At 41.7% G+C, this 21,024-nt stretch overlaps 1 protein-coding gene across 6 annotated transcripts in view; it reads left to right on the top strand.

Annotated features, from left to right (window-relative positions):
- Positions 1–21,024, top strand: part of STARD13 (StAR-related lipid transfer (START) domain containing 13) — a 583,251-nt gene that overhangs the window by 506,679 nt on the left and 55,548 nt on the right. For all 6 annotated transcript variants that reach the window (XM_011997821.1, XM_011997820.1, XM_011997818.1 and 3 more), the window contains 2 exons: positions 3,306–3,377; positions 5,492–5,573. In XM_011997821.1, coding sequence (XP_011853211.1) covers positions 3,306–3,377; positions 5,492–5,573 — 154 coding nt within the window. The remainder of the gene's footprint in view (positions 1–3,305; positions 3,378–5,491; positions 5,574–21,024) is intronic.

The following is a 21,024-nucleotide window of genomic DNA, read 5'->3' as shown; positions in this document are numbered from 1 at the left end:
TGTAAGACTTTTTTTATCCCCCCACCTCAATTGGATGGGCAAACTCAGATTTGATAGCGGTGAATTATGCCAGATTATTTTGTTTGTTTTGTTACTAGCTGGTAAATGAGAGTTGGCTTTGTTATTAAATTGAGGTCTCAAGATGTTGGGACTGCACCTAGGGTGGGGGAATATGAAATGAGGGTATGCGTTTGAGACATTTGGGCAAATAGAATGGGAAGTTGGGTATAGGAAGTGATGCTACAGGAGGAGCCACCCACCATGGCTGGCACGGGGCTGCTTCTAATTCATGATATTTACTCACTGCAGTTTTGTTGTCATTTGACCCCAAGGCCTAAAAGCTTAAGTGCCGGCCCAGTAAACAAACAAACAAAAAAAAAATCAGCTTATTTGAATGATTGATTTATCTGGGTTCTGGCTAAAATTTGGTTATTCATGTTTGTATCTGGACAGGATTTCAGTTCATTATCCATGTTGCTGTCATAAAAAACCAAATGCAGTTATTATCTGAGGAGCCTTTTAAATAAAATTTCCCTGGCTAGCTTCAGCCCCATCCCACTGTCCAACCAGAATTTTAAGTTCCAAAAGGAGTGTTGTTTTTAAAATTTAAAAATTTTTAATTTTTGTGGGGACATAGTAGGTGTATGTATATATATATGGGGTACGTGAGATATTTTGATACTGGCATGCAATGTGAACTTATTACGTCATGGAGAATGGGGTATTCATCCCCTTGGGCATTTGTTTTTTTTGTTATAAACAGTCCAATTATACTCTTTTAGTTATTTAAAAATGTACAAATAAGTTATTATTGACTGTAGTCACCCTGTTATGCTATCATATAGTAGGTCTTACTCATTCTTTCTAATTTTTTTTGTACCCATTAACCATCCCCATCTCCCCCCAGCCCCCACTATCCTTCCCAGCCTCTGGTAACCATTCTTCTACTCTCTATGTCCATGGGTTCAATTATTTTGATTTTTAGATCCCACAAATTAGTGAAAACACATGATGTTCCAAAGGGAGTTTTCTAGAAGGATTCCTGGCTGCCCACTTCTTCTCCACCAAGTTATCCTTTTCATCTTCAGGGTCTGAGCTCACCACATTCCCTGGACTGGAGTGGTGCAAACTCTTTCATAGATCACTTCCCACTGTCTGTCTTTGAGCCTTCTAGGCTGCAGAGCCCCTGTCTTGCGGGTCTTCCCCATTTGTTCTTCATGGCCTGGCTCTCTGGGACTCTCTTGATGAACACTACATTTTGATTGTAGTAAAGGTAATAATGAAACATAAAAAGACATAAGATTCATGTAGTGCCAAGAGAAAATACAGTACTCTGTGCTTCTCTCCAAGACTTGCTGACTCATAATTAGGTTTAGAGCATGTCTAGAAATTAGGTGTTTTCTCGTTACTACCCACTGTATTATATGGAAGCGGGAAGCAAATCTGAAGCTTGAAAATCTATTAGGCAGCACTTTATCCATGACTCAGTAGCAACTCACCACATTTTCCACACGTTACAGATAGAAAGTGTGTTTTCCTATTTCCTCTGAAATATTTGTGTGGTTATCAAAGTGGAAACCTTCACATACAGACTCTCAGTTGGGTACTAAATAGAACTTTTGAGCAATGCAATAATTGCCTTTTGTACCTTCCCAGAGGAAAGCCCACGTTAGCCCATGCAGCACAATTCAGTGGAGCTCTGTTTTGAACAGCAGTTGTGGATCTCAGAGACTCCCTTTCTGATAGAAATGCTTTCAATAGCTTTTCTTTCCGGCTTGGTTCCCTGGATGCTTCTGAACCATGTGTCCATGGCAGGAATGGGTACACGGTAGGAACATGCTGGTCACACTTAAGTGGAAAATCCTCACACCAGAGACAAATCTCAGGCTTTTGAAATCGTCAGTCCCTGGAGTTACAGTAGATTAGGGGATGTCAAAAGAGGCAGGCATTCCAGGGTAGGAGCCACCACAGGCTCTGTTTCCCTGGATTTAATGACAAAGTTCAATCTAGATTTAAGCAGATCTGTGGGACTAGGCGGTAGGGTTTTGCTCTTCCTGGTGATGCCTGGCTAAGATCTGGCCTTTGGTCTATTTTCCTAACATATACCAAATAGCTCTGGCACATCAAACATCTTACTGCACAGACACCAAGCTTTCAATGTTGAGGTACAATCGCAGGCCCAGGGTGATGTTAGTGTAGATCATTTCTGTGCAGCGATCCCAAGAACAGCCTGTAGACTCCAGCTTTGGCCACAGGGAAAAATTAACATCATGGTAAATGGAAATACAATGACCTGACAGGGACCCATCCTAACAGCGGAGGAAAGGGCCTTGGTAAAGACTTGTGATAATAGGCTGTTTAATTTTGTTTGGAGAAACTGGACTTTCAACAGATGAACTTCTTTCCCCTTGGATTCATGTTTGTCTAAGAGAGTTGTGGTTGGGAAATGATCCAGGATTCACAAGGTCAAAAAGTGACCTGGTTCACATACTGTAGACTCCTCCCATCTCACTCCACAGCTTCCCCAGGCAGGTGGTCTGGTGGGCTGTTGGTGCATCCACACCAAAAATGGTCGCCCAAGGGACATATCAACCTCTCGGGCTTGGCCCTCAGAGGTTCTGGAAGGCCCATCAAACTGAAGTCTCAATTCCAAATAATCAACTTTCCTCTTCTATGTTGCACTCTGCAGCTTGAAATCATTCCAATGTGCTTGATTAATGAACATCTTGTTATAATGCATGGGGAATTAAGGCTATTAGTGAAATTTTTAAAACAATAATACATTGGATTTTTGTAATACCTTTTTTCATGAGAAAATACATTTTCATAGGCAATCCAGTTGTAGTCTTTCTTAAAATTATCCCAAGAGTGAAAGAATAAAGGAATATTGAATAAACATTTTTAGCCTAATCTTTGGAACTAAAAAAAAAAAAAAATCCATTAAAAAAAAAAAAGAATTGTAAAGAAGAATGTCCTCTTTTCCCCTAGTGCCCTGGTTCCCTGGTGTATAAATAAGACATTTTTCCCTGCCTGAGACTGTTGTGTTCTGTTATCTGTGGTTTTGTCATTATCCACGTACTTATGGATCTACATGGAAGATTATCTTAGTAGACACATAACAAGGACCTTTGTATTACTCGCTCATTTTCCACCCACTCCTGGGTAAGCCTACTTATGCAGACTTACCTGGAATAATTTTGCTTTGTAATAACTTGCACAAAGCTCACCAGTGTATCCATGATTAAGAAGACAGAGTACTAGGGTGCGGCTGTGGGACTCAATTTTCTCTCTCTTGTGTTTTTCAGAAATTGAGGCGAAAGAAGCCTGTGACTGGCTCCGTGCTGCCGGGTTCCCGCAATACGCGCAGTTATATGAGGGTACGTCAGCCCTTCCCTTCGCTCTTCTACAGAGAATAAATCTGAAATGAACCACACGTATCCTGTGGTGTATTTTGACTTCCAGATTTTTTTCTTGCCCATTTTGTTTCGCTTTATTTTTCCCTCAGCCTTTTTGCTATACCCAGGGGTTATCCTGATACCGATTTAGAAATGAGTATCACTTCCCAGGCCCACTTTACTTTCTGCTTCCCACTACTAATTCCCATCTCTTTACCACAAACCCCAACTCAGTGTTTTCTTTCCAGCATTCTGCCATCAGCAGCTGTTCTGCACTTTCTTCTTTTTCTCCTTGTTTTGCCTTTACTACTCTCACTTTTCTTGAAATCACAATGAATTCACTGATAATAAACTTCCTAGAAGTTACAAAATTAACTGTCCTGAGATTTCTCTTTAATTCTGTTTACTTTGTATGAAAAATGTGAAGATATAACATGAATCAGATGTTATTCTTCTGAGTTTTAGGTAAGGTGTTTTATTGCCAGCATTATACTTCCTTTCATTGATTCTTTTTTTTTTTTTTTTTGAGATAGAATCTGCCTCTGCCACCCAGGCTAGAGTGCAGTGGTGCAATCTCCACTTGCTGCAACCTCTGCTTCCTGCAATTTCCTGCTTCACCCTCCCAAGTAGTTGAGATTACAGGCCCGCACCACCACGCCTGGCTAATTTTTGTATTTTTAGTAGAGATGGGGTTTCACCATGTTGGTCAGGCTGGTCTCGAACTGCTGACCTCAAGTGATTTGCCCACCTTGGCCTCCCAAAGTGCTGAGATTACAGGCATGAGCCACCGCCCAGCCTTTTCATTGATTCTTTAATTGAGTTAACAGACATACTCATGTTCCTTATGTCTAAAATTATAACCAAGACTTTAACTACTTCTCGGATTGTCCTTATCTAGTAGTGAACTAGTCGGGACCCCAACAGTGAGCAGATGGCAGGCTCAAGGTCATTGGCAGAGGATTTATTTCTAACAGTGCTCATTACAAAGGTGCAGGCAGGACAGGGGGTGGCCGTGAGGAACAGTGCACAGTGCAAGAGCCCAGGGCTTGTAGTGGCACAGCTGTCACTACCGTGATCCCAAAGGGACAGGCCACGGAAGAGAGTGCCAGAGCCCAGGAGGAGAGAGGAGCCTGAAACCAGACCCCAGGAAGGAGCACAGCTGGCAAGAGGCAGCCTTCCGTGAAAAAAATCACAAGTGTCTCCCTCCCTCCCTCACTAGCCAAGCAAGACAGCTTCATTCTGGAACCATCTGCAAGTCACTCACATGACTTTTTTCACCAGACGGGGAATTATTTCTGTTTCCAACTCACGCTAAGATTTAGATACCCTTAGATTTATCATGATTGGCAAGGTGTAGACAGCGCAAAATATAAGATGAGATAAAGGAAAAAGTGGCAAGACAATGATAGTGACCCAGCATTGTTAGACTTGGCTATGCCCTCTATTCCAATGAGCTGCAGATTGCTACCTCCATGAACGAGGTACCCAGAATTAACACTATGTTCTAAATATTGCCTGTGACCTTCAAAGCTGGCATGAATTGTCTATTGGAGAGAAGTAGTGTTCGAATTATTCTTTTTGGATAGAATCAAGTTGAGTATTTTGCTGATACTCCAGAGTGATAAAGATTTTGCTACTAAAGAAAAATTTCAGATGATAGAACTTTGGGTATTTTTGGAAATTTCCTTTTTGAAGGAAAAACAATCTGCCAAATTAAGTATTTCATGAAACCATCAAGACAGATGCGAGTAACCTACATGTTAGGTGGATGGTGAAAGTGCAAAAGCTCTTCTCTGAGGCCACATCCGCCTATGACTGTGATAAGGATGAGCTAGAAAAATGCAGGCACTTAGTGTTCAATCCCATCCAAGGTCAAGCACTTGACTATCCTCATATTTTGCACTTATATTGTACTCCTAAAAGCATTTACAGTGATAGCAATTGTTTGCTCTCTTAAACATTCCCAACAATGACGATGGGCAGTCACTGCTATTAAAATCAGTGGCTTTTACAGACCTTGAAGGTCTGAATATGTTGGTGCTCATTCGGATAAAACAAAGTACATCAACTTCTTTGCCTGTCTTTCTCTCTCACAGATTCACAATTTCCCATCAACATTGTGGCTGTCAAGAATGATCATGATTTTCTTGAAAAGGACCTTGTAGAACCTCTTTGCAGGTAAACCATGTGAAGTATTTTTGTTTCTTTCCACTCTTCAGTCTACAACAGGCATCACTATACTAAAGGACGAGTTCAGCTATTCGGCAGGTATTCATTGAGTGCCTACCATGTGCCTGACCCGGGTGCAGGTTCTAAATGTACTACTTTTAATGAGCATGATCAGTTTGTGTTTTCATGGAGCTTCAATCCTAGTAGCGGCCTTTGGACAATAGATTAGGAAAAAGACAGAGAAAGGAGAGAGAGAGAATGAGAGAAAGAAAGAAGGAGGGGGAAATGTTATTTCAGAGAGTGTAAATGCCGTGGATAAGCTAAAACAACATGGGGATGTAGACAATGATTGGGGGGCGTGGATGGGTCAGTGGAGGGAAGCAGCATGAGCAGCCTCAGCATGTGTGGTCAGGGAAGACTCTGAAAAACTGTGAATATGTCAAACTTGGCTGTATTTTTTGCTAAGTCAAGTGATTATCTCCTCAAACTGGTATGTGTAAACTCAAGTAATTGTAGCAACAAACTGGCCTATTTAAGCTACTATTTTACGATAGATAGTGTAAGGAGACAAAGATGTATATATGGATAATTTCTTGCCCTTAAAACAATGTATAATCTTGTTGAAGACACTCAGTTGAAGAAATGAGGTATGAGTACCTGAACAAATAACAATTATAATTTGGGTAATAATAAAAGATCCAGGAGAAGCTATTTATATTCCTGAAGAATTAAATGCTGCCTGAGAGGTGGTATGTGTCTGTAGGAATTTGAAGTTTCATAACTAAAGCCCTGAAGAGAGGTCAGAGCTGAAGATAAGGATTAGTTATGGGAGATGAGTAATTTTACCAAGGCCATACAGCTAGTTTAGGGCCAAAATGACCTTAAAACAGTACTCCTAATGCTAAATCTAGTGCTCTTTCTAGTATATTCTGCGTTTGACATAGATAAGGTAGTAGTTTGAAGGGAAAGTAATGGTTAGCAAAACTTATGAAGACAGGAGAGATCAGCGCACATTAAATAGTGTGTAAATTACCTAATCCTAGGCTTGCTGAATCTTCAGACATATATATACATATATATTTTTGTGTCACAAACCAGTCACTCTTTGTTTTCTATATGAAGAGAAAATAGATTTGTGTTAAGAAATGATCTCTAAATGTTCAAGAAAATAATACTATGGGTTTGCTTACGGGGTGGAAGAGCAAAGAACTCTTCAAATCATAAATGACAGGACCAAGCTATTTAGATGAGAAAACAAACAAACTCAATATGCCATTTATGGGAGCTTACGAAGTGAATGGATGATCTGGTTGTGATTCTGTAAAGGTAATGAATTGGAAAAGCAGTGTTTCATCTTCTGCATGTCTAAGGTACACACCGAGCAAGAGCAGATTCCTCCTCATAAGCATTCACTCTACTCAGCCTTGCAGCCAGCACTTCGTCCTGAGTTTTCCCTCTCAGTTTTAACCATGTATTTTTTTGCTAGTTAGCTTCTTTTAATATTTGAAAAATTATATATTACTTATCTTTTTCCTATTGAATTTTTGAAATTTATATTTTCATTAAGTTGAGGTATAACTTTTTTTTTTTTTTTTTTTTGAGACAGAGTCTTACTGTGTCGCCCAGGCTGCAGTGCAGTAGTGCAATCTCAGTTCACTGCAAACCTGGTCTCCTGGGTTCAAATGGTTCCTGCCACAGCCTGTGGAGTAGCTGGGACTACAGGCCACCACACCTGGCTAATTTTTGTATTTTTAGTAGAGACGTGGTGTCACCATGTTGGCCAGGCTGGTCTCAAACTCCTCCTGGCCTCAAGTGATCCACTCACCTCAGCCTCCCAAAGTGCTGAGATTACAGGTGTGAGCCACAGAGACCAGCTGAGGTATAACATATTGATATGGTTTGTCACTGTGTCCCCACCCAAATCTTATCTTGAATTGTATTCCCATAATTCCCACGTGTTATGGGAGGGACCCCGTGGGAGATACTTTGAATCATGGGGGCAGTTTCCTCCATACTGTTCTCATGGTAGTGAATATGTTTCACGCGATCTGATGGTTTTATCAGGTCTTTCTGCTTTTGCATCTTCCTCATTTTCTCTTACCACCACCATGTAAGAAGGGCCTTTTGCCCACTGCCATGATTCTGAGACCTCCCCAGCCACGTGGAACTGTAAGTCCAATTAAACCTCTTTCTTCCCAGTCTCAGTTATGTCTTTATCAGCAGTGTGAAAATGGACTAATACAGTAACTTGGTACTAGGAGTGGGGTGTTTCTAAAAAGATACCTGAAAATGTGGAAGCAACTTTGGAACTGGGTATCAGGCAGAGGTTGGAACAGTATGGAAGGCTCAGAAGAAGACAGGAAAATGTGGGAAAGTTTGGCACCTCCTAGAAACTTGTTGAATGACTTTGAAAAAGATGCCGATAGTTATATGAACAATAAGGTCCAGGTTGAGGTGGTCTCAGATGGAGACGAGGAACTTGTTGGGAACAGGGGCAAAGGTGACTCTTGTTATGTTTTAGCAAAGAGACTGGTGGCATTTTGCCCCTGCCCTAGAGATTTGTGGAACTTTGAACTTGAGAGAGATGATTTAGGGTATCTGGCAGAAGAAATTTCTAAGCAGCAAAGAAAGCATTCAAGAGGTGACTTGGGTGCTTTTAAAGGCATTCCATTTTAAAAAGGAAACAGAGCATAAAAGTTCAGAAAATTTGCAGCCTGACAATGCAGTAGAAAAGAAAAACACATTTTTTGAGGAGAAATTCAAGCTGGCTGAAGATATTTGCATAAGTAACAAGGAGCCAAATGGCAATCCCTAAGACAATGGGGAAAATGTCTCCAGGACATGTCATAGGTCTTCACTGCAGCCCCTCCCATCATAGACCTGGAAGCCTAGGAGGAGAAACTGGTTTCACGGGCCAGGCCAAGGGTCCTCATCTGTTTGCAGCCTAGAAACTTGCTGCCCTGTGTCTTGGCTGCTCCAGCTGTTGCTAAAAGGAAGGGGCCAAGGTACAGCTTGTCCTGTGGTTTCAGAGGGTGCAAGCCCCAAACCTTGGCAGCTTCCACATGGTGTTGAGCCTGCGGGTGCACAGAAGTCAAGAGTTGAAGTTTGGGAACCTCCCCCTAGATTGCAGAAGATGTATGGAAACACCTGGATGTCCAGGCAAAAGTTTGCTGCAGGGATGGGGCCCTCCTGGAAGACCTCTGCTAGAGCAATACAGAAGGGAAGTGTGGGGTTAGAGCCCCCAAAGAGTCCCTACTGGGGCACTGCCTAATGGAGCTGTGAGAAGAGGGCCACCATCCTCCAGACCCCAGAATAGTAGATCCACCGACAGCTTGCACTGTGCAACTGGAAAAGTCAGACACTCAATGCCAGCCCATGAAAGCAGCCAGGAAGGGGGCTATACCCCTAAAGCTATAGGAGTGGAGCTGTCTCAGACTATGAGAGCCTACTTCTTGCATCAGTGTGACCTGGATGTGAGACATGGAGTCAAAGGAGATCATTTTGGAGCTTTAGAATTTGACTACCCCACTGGATTTTGGACTTGCATGGTCCCTGTAACCCCTTTGTTTTGACCAATTTCTCCCATTTGAAATGGGTGTATTTACCCAATACCTGTACTCCCATTGTATCTAGGAAGTAACTGGCTTGCTTTTGATTTTGTAGGCTCATAGGCAGAAGGGACTTGCCTTGTCTCATATGAGACTTTGGACTATTGACTTTTGGGTTAATGCTGAAATGACTTAAGACTTTGGGGGACTGTTGGGAAGGCATGATTGGTTTTGAAATGTGAGGACATGAGATTTGGAGGGGCAAGAGGTGGAATGATAGGGTTTGGCCCTCTGTCCCCACCCAAATCTCATCTTGAATTGAATTGTATTCCCATAATTCCCACGTGTTATAGGAGGGAGCTGGTGGGAGATAATTTGAATCATGGGAGTGGTTTCCCCCATACTGTTCTTGTGGTAGTGAATAAGTCTCACAAGATCTGATGGTTTTGTCAGGGGTTTCCACTTTTGCATCTTCCTCATTTTCTCTTGTCACCACCATGTAAGAAGGGTCTTTTTCTTCCTACCATGATCCTGAGGCCTCCCCAGCCATGTGGAACTGTAGGTCCAATTAAACCTCTTTTTCTTCCCAGTCTCGGCTTTGCCTTTATGAGCAGTGTGAAAATGGACTAAGACATATATATATATATAGTAAAATTGACTATTTTCAGTGAATAGGTCTTTGAGCTTTGACAAATGCCTCCAAGTTGTTATAACCACCACTACACTCAAGATATAGAGCAGACCCGGTGTTGTGGCTCATGCCTGTAATCCCAACACTGTGGGAGGCTGAGGTGGGTGGATCTCTTGGGCCCAGGAGTTTGAGACCAGCCTGGGCAACATGGTGATACACCATCCCTACCAAAAATACAAACATTAGCTGGGCATGGTGGCACACATCTGTAGTTCCAGCTACTTGAGAGGCTGGGATGGGAGGATTGCTTGAGCCCAAGAGGCAGAGGTTGCAGTGAGCCAAGGTTGTGCCATTGCACTCCAGCCTAGGTAATAGAGCAGGACTCTGTCTCAAAAAAGAAAAAAGAAAAAAAAAGATATAAAATACTTTCATCACTCCCAAAATTCCCCCATTCCTCTTGTTAGCAGCTTCTACTCCTACTCCCAAATTCTGGCAACGACTGATTTGTTTTTTGTACCTATAGTTTGCCAAAATATCATACAAATGAAATCAAACAGCATGTAGCCTTTTTAGTATGGCTTTTTTCACTTGTTATAACATAATAAAACGTCATTTATGTTGCTATGTGTTTAAATAGTTCATTGCTTTCTATTTCTGAATAGTCTTCCATTGTATGGATGTCCTACATTTGTTTATCCATTTGCCAGTTGAAGAACATTTGTGTTGTTGCCAGTTTGGGTGATTATAAACCTACTCTAAATGTTCATATTCAAGTTTTTGTATGAGCATTTAAGTTTTCATTTCTTTGATGTGAAATCCTAGGAATGGGATCATGGAGTCTACATGATAAGTTTATTTTAACTTTTTAATGAACCACCAAATTTTTCCAAAATGAAATACATCTTGTACTCCCACTGACAGTGTATGAGAGTCCTTACTGCTCCACATCTTCGTATTGTCAGTTTTTGTTTTGCTTTTAGAGATTTTAATGGGTGTCTGGTATTAACTCATTTGCACTTTCTTAATGACTAATAACATTGAACATGTGCTTATTTACCATCCATACCTCTTCTTTTATAAAATATGTATTCAACTCTTTTGACCATTTTTAATTGTATTGTTTTTCTTATTATTTGAGTTTTGAGAGTTTGGATATGTCCTAGATATGAGTCCTTTGTCAGAAAGGTGTTTTGTAAATATTTTCTGCCAGGCGGTAGCTTGCATTTTCAGTCACTTAACAGTGTCTTTCACAGAACAAAAGTTTCTCATTTTGCTGAAATCCAATTTTACCTATTTTTATTTATGCTTTTAATGTCATATCTAAGAAATCTTTAGCTAACATAAGGTCACAACTATTTACCCTATGTTTTCTTCTGGAAATTTCATAGGTTTGTGTTTTATATTTAGGTCTATGACCCATTTTTAGTTCATTTTTGTAGAAAGTACAAGATATGAGTCAAGATTTACTTTTTGCATATCAATGTCCCATCATTTCAGATCAATATTGAAAAAACTATACTGTCTTTACTGAATTGCCTTTGACCATGTATGTGTAAGTCTATTTCTAGACTCTCTCTTCTGCCCCCATTTATCTATGTGTCTGTTCTTTCATCAGTGTGACACTGCCTTGATTACTTAGGTTTAGTCCTGGAATGCCATAGTCTGAGTTCTTTAACTTTGTTCTTCTTTGTCTGCTTTGGCTATTCTAGTGCCTCTGACTTTACGTATAACTTTTAAAAACAGTTTATCGATATTTATTTTAAAAATCCTAAAGGGTTTTTGATTTGGATTTGTGGAATCTCTGTATCAGTTTGTGGAGAACTGATATTTCAACAATATTTAGTCTTTGTGTTAATAAACACAGTATATGTCTCTATTTGGTCTCCTTTGATTTTTTCAAGAGTGATTTGTAGTTTCAAGCATATGAGTGGTTCACATTGATAGTATCTAAGAATTTCACGTTCATGGTGTTAATGTAAATGATAGCGTTTTAATGTTTGTCTTCGTTGCCCATTGATAGTATACAATTTTTTGTATATTGTCTTCGTATCCTGCAATCTTTCTAAAACTCACTCATGAGTTCTAGTAGCTTTGTAGTAGTTTCCTGAAGATTTTATGTCTAAAATGTTAACGAAAAGTTACATTTTAAACCAAGAATGAAAATTCTATTACATATTTTAAAATCAGGATTGCAAGGACAAAGATTGTCTCTGATTATGCAGTTCTATTTACAGGATGATATAGGTGGCTTAGCGGGTCAAGCTTTGAATCTCAAACATGTGGGTGATGGATCCTTATCCACTCACTGCTGCATGTGATCTGAGATGCTTGACTACGTTATGGGCTTTTCATCAAAGTCTATGCTTTAACAACAGAAAATGTCTTTCAGACATATCATAGGGATGAGCAAGTACAGTTAATGTGAAATCATTTAGAGATATAAACTTCAGAATAATAATACTAGTGTCATCTAGAAAAATCAGGAAGTCTTCTCTTGTAGAGCACATGACCTGTCATGATATAGCCGGTAGCAGGATTCATACTTACATACCCCCAAAGACATTACCACATCACCGTGGAATAGGGCTGCAATGCTAGACACCACAGCGCTCCTGATAAGGGCCCGGCTTGTGTAAAAATGGTTAGAGTGGCAGGAAGTTGTTATAACTGGAATAATTCCTATGGCAGCTATGTCTCCAAAAATATTATGAAGCAAGAAAAACATTTGGCTGGAGGTGTGCGAACTGAGATTCTCAGGGCGTAGGAGCTGTGGGTAGAACAGAGGCCAAAGGAGTAGTCATACCCGGGGTGGATCAAAGGAAGAAGCAGGGGAGGTAGACAGATGGAGGTGGCTTGGCTACAAACAAGTGTGGAGTTTCTTTCCCTTCCTCTTGAGATCCACCAAGACACAGATTTCCAGCTTTGCAAATAGCAGAAAGCAGGCAGAAGGAAGATCTCCAGTCCCAGGGGCATGGCAGCGCTTTTAAAACTTTGAGATTGATGAGTGGTTAATTAGACCCTCAGCCACTCACATGGTAAGTCATGATGGATGCCAAGACAGCAGTAAGGGGTTGTGATTTTCTTTGTTTTCTTCCTTGTGCACCAAAGACACAGAGATGGAGCTGGTCTCTTGTTTTATTTTTAAAGCTTTTTGGGCTCTACGTTTCATGTACGTATTTGAAATGCAGAGCTAATGCAGATCATAAACCGAACCACAGCCGGAGGGCAGGCAGCTTCTGCCAGGTAGACAGATGAAGACGAGAGAGTCAAAGAGCTCCCGCAAGTGTTAGCCATGACAAGAATTTCACTCACCTTTGGTTTTCTGCAAGCATCTCTCCTGTGTAGACAGTGAATGCCCTAGGTCCCAATGTGCTCTTGAAGAGTTTTTAAACAGTGTTACCTTTTTTGATTGGTTTGGAAATATATATTGTACTAAGGATGTGTCTGGCAGGGAGGACCAAGGCCTGGCTCTGAGGCTCTGAATATGTAAATGTGTAGCTTTCTCTTGCTCTCTCTCTCTCTCTATCTCTTTCTCTCTAGCTCTCATTTTAGGCCCCAGAAATTAGACAGGTTTGCTGTCTTTTGCAGAAGGTGTGACCTCCAGAATGACAACCATGTCTTACTGTCACTCCAGCAAGGCTGCATAGGAGACACTCCATAAATGTTTGTCCCTGCAAGTCAGGAAAGTGCTTTTTTTATTATTGTGACAACCACAATTGTAATTGTATTCTGATGTTTTTTGTTGAATTCTTAACTGAAAAACATTTTCTCCTGTGAGTCATGAGAAGCTACTGGCAAATCTAAGTACCTAGGTGAGCTCATTGAAACAGTAACTTTATCAGAATGTAGGGACAGTCAAGGTGTTAAAATAGTTTACAGAGTTTGTAACCTTTAGTACAAATTGCAGTAAACCAAAGCTCCTGAATGAACTGTTTTAAAGGAGAAGTACTATGTTAAATTCACATTTTGGTTTGCAGTATTTGCTGAGGCAGCTGACATACAGCCTTGATGCTCAAGATGATCTCTGAATTTCTTTTTTTTTGTTTGTTTATTTTTAGACAGAGTCTCACTCTGTCACCCAGGCTGGAGTGCAGTGGTACAATCTCAGCTCACTGCAACCTCCACCTCACAGGTATAAGCAATTCTACTGCCTCAGCCTCCCAACTATCTGGGATTACAGGCATCCACCACCACGCCTGGCTAAATTTTTTGTATTTTTATTAGAGATGGGGTTTCACCATGTTGGCCAGGCTGGTTTCGAACTTGTGACCTGAAGTGATTCGTCCGCCTCAGCCTCACAAAATGTTAGGATTACAGGCATGAGCCACCATGCCTGGCCATCTCTGAATTTCTAATTTAAGGTTAAGCCAGTAATCCATTTGCATAATTTGTGTTTTTTAATAAATACTAATTAATTATGGCACATGCAAAACAAGGGCATTCACCTTGTTTGCTAGAGCTAAGGAATTGGATAGGATTATACAGTATACCTATCATTGCCCTTAGTATTTAAAAGGATAATGAATAATGATTTTCACACGGGACAGGGGTGAGAATTGGAAGGTAGTGTTGACAAAAATGGTATCTACAATTTATCTATACACACAAAGGCGCATACTTGATTTGAGTATGTTAAATAACATAAATAATATTAAAGTATGAATATTGATAATATATTTTAAATAGTTTTCCTTTTAGAATCCTTATCACAGATAATGTACAGTATTACATTTCAAATTATTATATCATATAATAAATAATAAGTGACAATTAACTGAGCCCTTGGGCAAGTCACTGGGAAAAGGATATGGGGGTTACATGATCACCACAGTCACTTCCACCTTTAAAATCTTGAGTCTATAAATAAATACAGATCCCAATAAACAGTTATTTTATTTATTTAAAAAGCTTACAAAGTGCTCATTACATACCAGGCACTGCATTGAAGCATATTACAAATATTTACTCATTAAATTCTCATGGTAGCACTATAAGATAGGCTCCTTTTTATTTTAAGCTCTTCAGCATTCTTGTCTGTAAAGATGGGCTCTTAACATTACTCCCCCTTTACAGAGGAGGAAACTGAGAAACAGAGGGGTAAAATAATGTGCTCACTCACAGCTAATAAATGGTAGTAGGAATTACCCAGACAAGAACACGTGACATTTGGATGGGCTCGTTTGAACTTTTAGTTTTTTAAAAAAAACTAAATTAATGCACAGAAAAGGCATCTTCCCCCTTCCCCACCCCACACCATGGACCCCACGGCAATCCTAGTGTTGCCAGTGGAGCCATTTCAGGTTCTTGTCTTTGTCACACGAAAGAATTTGAAAGCAAGACCAAAGTGAAAATGTAGCAGATTTATTGCAGAGCAAAAGCAAGAACATACTCAAGGGAGGAACGGGGACATGCTGAAAACAAGGAGCCATGCCCAACATGGCCAGGGCTGACGTACTAGATGAATAGGCTTAATGAAGGCATGGGATATTCTATACTAAGGGAATGGGTTTTCCAGGCAATTGATGGGCAGTTTTCGGAATTGGAGTGCCACCCTTTTATTGACTAAATATGGTTAATCTGGAACCGCCATAGCATTAGGTACATGATAGAAGTGGGATGCCCTTCCCCGTGGAAATTTTATGGTAATGGGGGTGTAATGCAGCCAAGGGTTGGCAGTCGTTCATTTGCATAATTTGTGTTTTTAAATATAGACTAATTAATTGTAGCATGTATATCTTGGATTTAACCCATCGTGGCCAGTTTCTTCTTTGTTACATTCTTATCTATGCCTAAAGCAGGATGGCTGCTGTCTGTCTGTATTGGTACAGCCTGTTGTAACCATTCCTTTCCACTAGGAAGCGGGTTCTTGTACTAACCTGTCTGGCCCTATTTGTATTACTTTTAGCTTCCTGCGAGTAATCATATCTGTTCCCTGGCTAGCTGCCTGCCTCACTAGTCTATAGAGTTTGGGGACACACTTGAGGTATAGTCAGGAACAGACATAATAGGTTCAAATATAGGGGATTTTGCTAGTATATATTATTTTGTATAAAAATGATTTTATATATTTTTTAATGGCCTCTTTTGTGACCTTTTTCAACCAGGTACTCAGGATGACTTTTATATGCCTAAGCTTTTAGGAAGAATGTGCGAGAAGGTACAAAATCAGGGAGGAGATTGAGGGAAAGAGAGAGACTTTATATTCTTGTTATTCACTTGTCTATATATATTTTAGGTGTTTGTATTGCATTATTAAAAACATTAGCAATGTTTTAAAAAATGCCTTGCCTTGCCAGATGCTAATGGCTAACATTTAGTGAGTGTTCATTATGCATGAAGTTGTATGCTAAGCTCTTTATGTTGATCTCACTTAATTTTCATAACAGCCTATGAATAACAGGTGTTGTTCAGAATTGAGGATGAGCAGAGTCCTCCTGGTTTGAGCAGTTGGGTGGTAGAGATGCCCTTCCCTGAGGTGGGGAGCAGCCATGAAGAAGGAGCAAGTCAGGAGGGAAGACAGGGTGGGCTGAGGTGTTGGGTGGATGAGGTGCCAATGTCCAGTGAGCAGTAGGATGCCTGGCCTGGAGCTGGGGATGGAGACGTGAAGTCACCAGCGTGTGAGGAGGAAGGCCCTGAGAGTACATGAGGTCACTCGGGGACAGCTGGGCCAGTCAGGGGAGGACTAAGAGTGGATGCCAGGGGAATCCTCTCTACGGGCAGGCAGGGGAAGGGGAAGGAAAGAAACTCCCTCAGGGTCAGTGAGGGGTGGGCTCCTGAGCACCCAGTTCCCACTAGACTGCTTTGCCCAGCCTTCAGTTCTTGACCCTCTCCAGAAATCTCTAGTCATGACCCTCACTTGAACCTGGACCAGTTCTCACTAGAAAAATTATCTGGATCCGATGCAATTGTTATAAACAATTATAATAAAAAGCTAAGGACACCCCGCTCAATTTTCCAGTACAGGCACATGTGAATATGAAATTGGTCTGAAATTCCACAAACAAAAGAAGTCCAAGAAAACCTGGACTTTTTTTTTTTTTTTTTTAAGTTCTTTCCCCTGGGCCACTTTGGCCATCATTTTTTATTGACTAGCCAAGAGAGCCTATGCTCTTCCTTGAAGTCCTGATGATTAAAGCACATAGCTATTTACATTTATTTTCTTGCACAAGCTAAACGAAATTCACACAGTTCCACACAGATATCGTGTCCCTGGACAACATACATATACTTAATTTTCTTTGTATAGCTAGAACCCTCAGTGTTTAACTGCTTTTCTCCTGCACCTCAACTAATGTCCAGGGGCAGCTGTTTTGGAGTTTATGGGCTGGAACAGAGGCCAGTATTCCTGCTGCAGCCTGACCACTCGGCAGAACATCACAGGGAAAAGCTGAGCAGAGGTGTGGCCTTCCCTGGCTGCATGGTGGCACGGTGACACCACCTGCTGACTTCTGACTTCTGACTGTCCTCTTTCTTTTTCCTGCCCCCTGCCCCCACTGTGCCCGACACCCTCCCTGTGGATGGCCTGTGATTGTTGAATGGCCCTACCCTCATGGAGTTACATACCAGAATCATCTCTTTGGCATTGGCGTATCCACCTCTGCTCTCCAGAATCTGCGTTTTCCAAAAGTCCGCCAGCATGGAGACCTTTCCCATGCCCTGCAGCTACAGCCCGAGGAGGAGGAGCTGCTCCCTGACTTGCCTTTGATCCCAGGGTTAGGAACACATCCTCAGTGACTTAGGTTCCTGAAAGTCTTGGAGGGCCCCGCCCGTAACACTCCCCAACAGGCAGGGCTAGGACATACATAGGAGCCTGGGTGAGAAGTTCAGGCTACTAGGCTTTAATCAGAATTGTCTGTAAGAGATGAACTCAACATGCCCCTGGTTGTTATTTCTCTCCAGCCTTTGGCAGGAATATTAGAAGTATCACAGGAAACTAGTCATTAAATCAGCACAAGAGACTTCATGACCAGTCTGAAGTCTGGCAGTTTAGATGTCAAATAGGAATCTAAACTACAAGGAAGGAGAGAGTCCTATTGTTTTCCTATACATCTGTAGGCAGAGGGCCGCTGGGTGTCTCCCCAGGCTTCTGTTTCAGCATGAGTTAAAGGTCCCTGCGGGTCTGGGCCTGGGCACCTCCCAGCCACCCTGCAATACTCAGGGCACATAGGCCACTTAACATCCCTCCCGGCACACAGTTGCCTGGCGTTTCTCCGGTCCCTCTTCCCGGTCCCTCCATTCCTGCACTCCTGGCTGTCCTCCCAGGCCCTGGGCATCCGTCTCTGGCTCTTTCTCCTGTGTGCTCAGGCAGTCCGTGCGCAGCTCGATTTTCTGCTGACCACCACCTTACTTCCATTATGGTCTGCTGACCATGCAAGGGACTTTCTACCAGTTTCCAAGTGCTCAATAGTGGGGAGGGCATCTTAGTCAGTGGTGTATTGTGGGTGCTTGGTGTCACATGGCCTTGAACTGAGCAGGACTTCAAGAAACATTTGTTAAATTGAACTGGAACCTGGAAAAAAACAGCCTGTCAGTTCTTAAATTACTTTATTGCATCTTCATGTTAGAGAAGACTATGTGGTGATAAATTCTTCACTTTCTCCTCAAAATAACCTAAATCACCCTCCTTCTTAGCTAGACATTTTAAAAGAATGTCCGTGTCTTTCCTAATACTGCCCTCATGAACTGCTCAATCCAAAAAGTGTTTCTAGGCTTTATCACTTACTCTTTCTTAAAGATTTGATTCAGCTACCCAATTACTGTCTCCTTTTTTTAAAGCTCATTCTGTTACAGGCCACCGGCTCTGCGGCTCCCCATGTAATATGGGAGTTCACACAGGGCCAGGCTAGGCTTTTATTTCAAGGCTTGTGCTTGAGCACAAGGGAGACAGCAGAGGCCCAAGGATCCTCCAGTTAGTTCCCCAAAAAGAGCTGGGAGGGATTTTTTTATTAGGCAGAGAATTGACATCGGAGGAGGTATGTGGGCTGGGCTGGGCAAAGCCCATGATGGGTAGGGGATGGGTAGGTCACGATCATGATGGTTATCTTGAGTGATGGGCCACCTTGAGGTCTGGCTGGAGGCAACAAGGCTGTACGTTAGTTGTTCAGCATTCCTTTCTGAGGTGGGACACTGCAACCTTGGTTCAGTGTTTGGTTTCCTAAGGCCAGTTCCTGGAATTCTTTAAGCAAAAGGCAGGGTAAGACTTTATAAGAGTGCAGAAGAATGGCCTTTTTTTTTTTTTTCGTTTGTACGACTAAAGCCTCAGGGTTAGCAGGTATAGTGTCAGCAAAGTAGTAGCATGGGTTTTGAGAAGAGAAGAAGAGAAAAATGAAAAAAATATGTGAAGGAGGAGCCTCTCACCACTCCCATTCTATCTCAATTCCAGGTTCCTAGGATACCATCTTCAGCTAGTTATTGTCAACTCCTACATCTCTGACCGTGCCTTCCCTGAACCTGGCTCCCTTCCTTGGCCTGTGCCTTAATCACTGGAATTCTCCAGAGTTCTGAATTTCCCCTGGATGATTGGCTTTAATATGTATCTTTTGTGTGTGTCATCCATATATGGATCATTCCCAAGTGGGTCTGAATGTGACAGGGCCCCTAAGATTTAACATAACCAAACATGAGCTCACGATCTCCCCCATATTCTAACTCCCTGTCGACTTCCCTATTTCCTTGTTTTCTGTGTTTAACGGCATGTTCAGGAAAGTCTGAAATCTGGGAGTCATCTTCTGTTTCTGCCTCTCTGCAGCTTCCACATCAACCAATGGCCGAGTCTCCGTCTTCACCCAGACATCCCACTCTCCCTCCCTTTCTGCATCTCTCTGCCATCTCTCCCCTGGACTATTAGAACCATCTTCTAATTGTTTCTCTTTAGTTCCTTCTCCATCCTGCTGCCAGTTACATTTCTAACTTGCAAATCTATGTTACGTTCCTGTCCAAATCCTTCAGTAGCTCCTCATTGCACCGAATTGCTCCTAACATCTTCATTTGAATCCTTTGTGATCTAGCCCCTGTCTGCTTCTCCAGGCTTATCCCTCGATAATGGTTTGAATGTCTGTCCCCTCCAAATCTCACATTGGAATACAATTCCCAGTGTTGGAGTTGGGGCCTGGTGGGAGGTGTTGGCTCATGGAGGCAGATCCCTTATGAAAGATTTAGTGTCATCTTCCTGGTGTGGAATTCTCCCTCAGTTAGTTCACGTGAGATCTAGTTATTTAAAAGAGCCCAGAACCTTCCCCTTTTCTATCTCTCCCTCCTGCTCTCACCGTGTGGTATGCATGCTCCCTCTTCACCTTCTGCTGTGATGGTAAGATTCCTGAGGCTTCGCCAGAAGCAGAGGCCAACACCGTGCTTCTTGTACAACCTACAGAACCATGACCCAAATTAAATGTCTTTTCTTATAAATTAACCCAGTCTCAGGTATTCCTTAATAGCAATGAAAACAGGCTTTTTTTTTTTTTTTTTTTTTTTTTTTTTTTTTTTTTGCCTGTAATTCTCCTTGCCTAGGCAGCAAATTTCTCTTAATCTATCATAGGTATGCTCCAATATTACCTCCTCTGGGAGGTGTTGTCCCTATGCTCTCAGAAAGTGAGTAGCTTCTCTTTTTAATCATGTTTCTATCCCACATGGGACCATGAGATTATCAAGGACAGAGACCATATCTTTTAAAATACTGTATTCCCAGCACCTAACCTATTCCTGGTACACAGCACACTGTGGGATGAACGAATCTTGGCTTTTTCTCTTCTTGTTGACTTTCCCATTAGAACTTCAAGTTTCACTCTTAAAGTGAGACTATGGACTATTTCCCATATGCTAACACATTAGCCCTTCTCAAGGATTCTGAAGACAACAGTAAAAATTAACAGGTTGTGGCAGCAGTATTATTGTCTTCCGAAAGGGTCAAAGTGCTGTTTAGGTTAACACATGAATCCAGTTTGCTCAAAACATGAAGAGGACAGGCTTCATCATGTGCTATGGGTTTTCTCTTCCCATGGAGAAAATAGAGAGGGGATGGAAACAACCTTTTATTGAACAGCCTGTGCTGGGTACATGACATAAGCTCTCATTTCTCGGGCCCTCCTAAAATTTTTCTTAAGTAGACAGGAGCAGATAAATCACTGGGCAGAGAGAAGTTCTAGCTTGGCTGCTCACTAATGGGTGGCTGCCTTGAGCATATGGTCCCCTCAGAGACTTTATCTTCCCATCTGAAAATAAAAGCATCAGTCCAAGTGGTCCCTAGCGTTGTCCAGGATCTAATGTTTCCTTAGCAAACATTTAC

Source organism: Mandrillus leucophaeus, unplaced genomic scaffold, assembly GCF_000951045.1.
Source record: "Mandrillus leucophaeus isolate KB7577 unplaced genomic scaffold, Mleu.le_1.0 Scaffold549, whole genome shotgun sequence".
In the NCBI taxonomy this organism is placed as follows: Eukaryota; Metazoa; Chordata; class Mammalia; order Primates; family Cercopithecidae; genus Mandrillus; species Mandrillus leucophaeus.
Note: the sequence above shows the minus strand (reverse complement) of the source record. Positions and strands in the feature narration are given on the sequence as shown.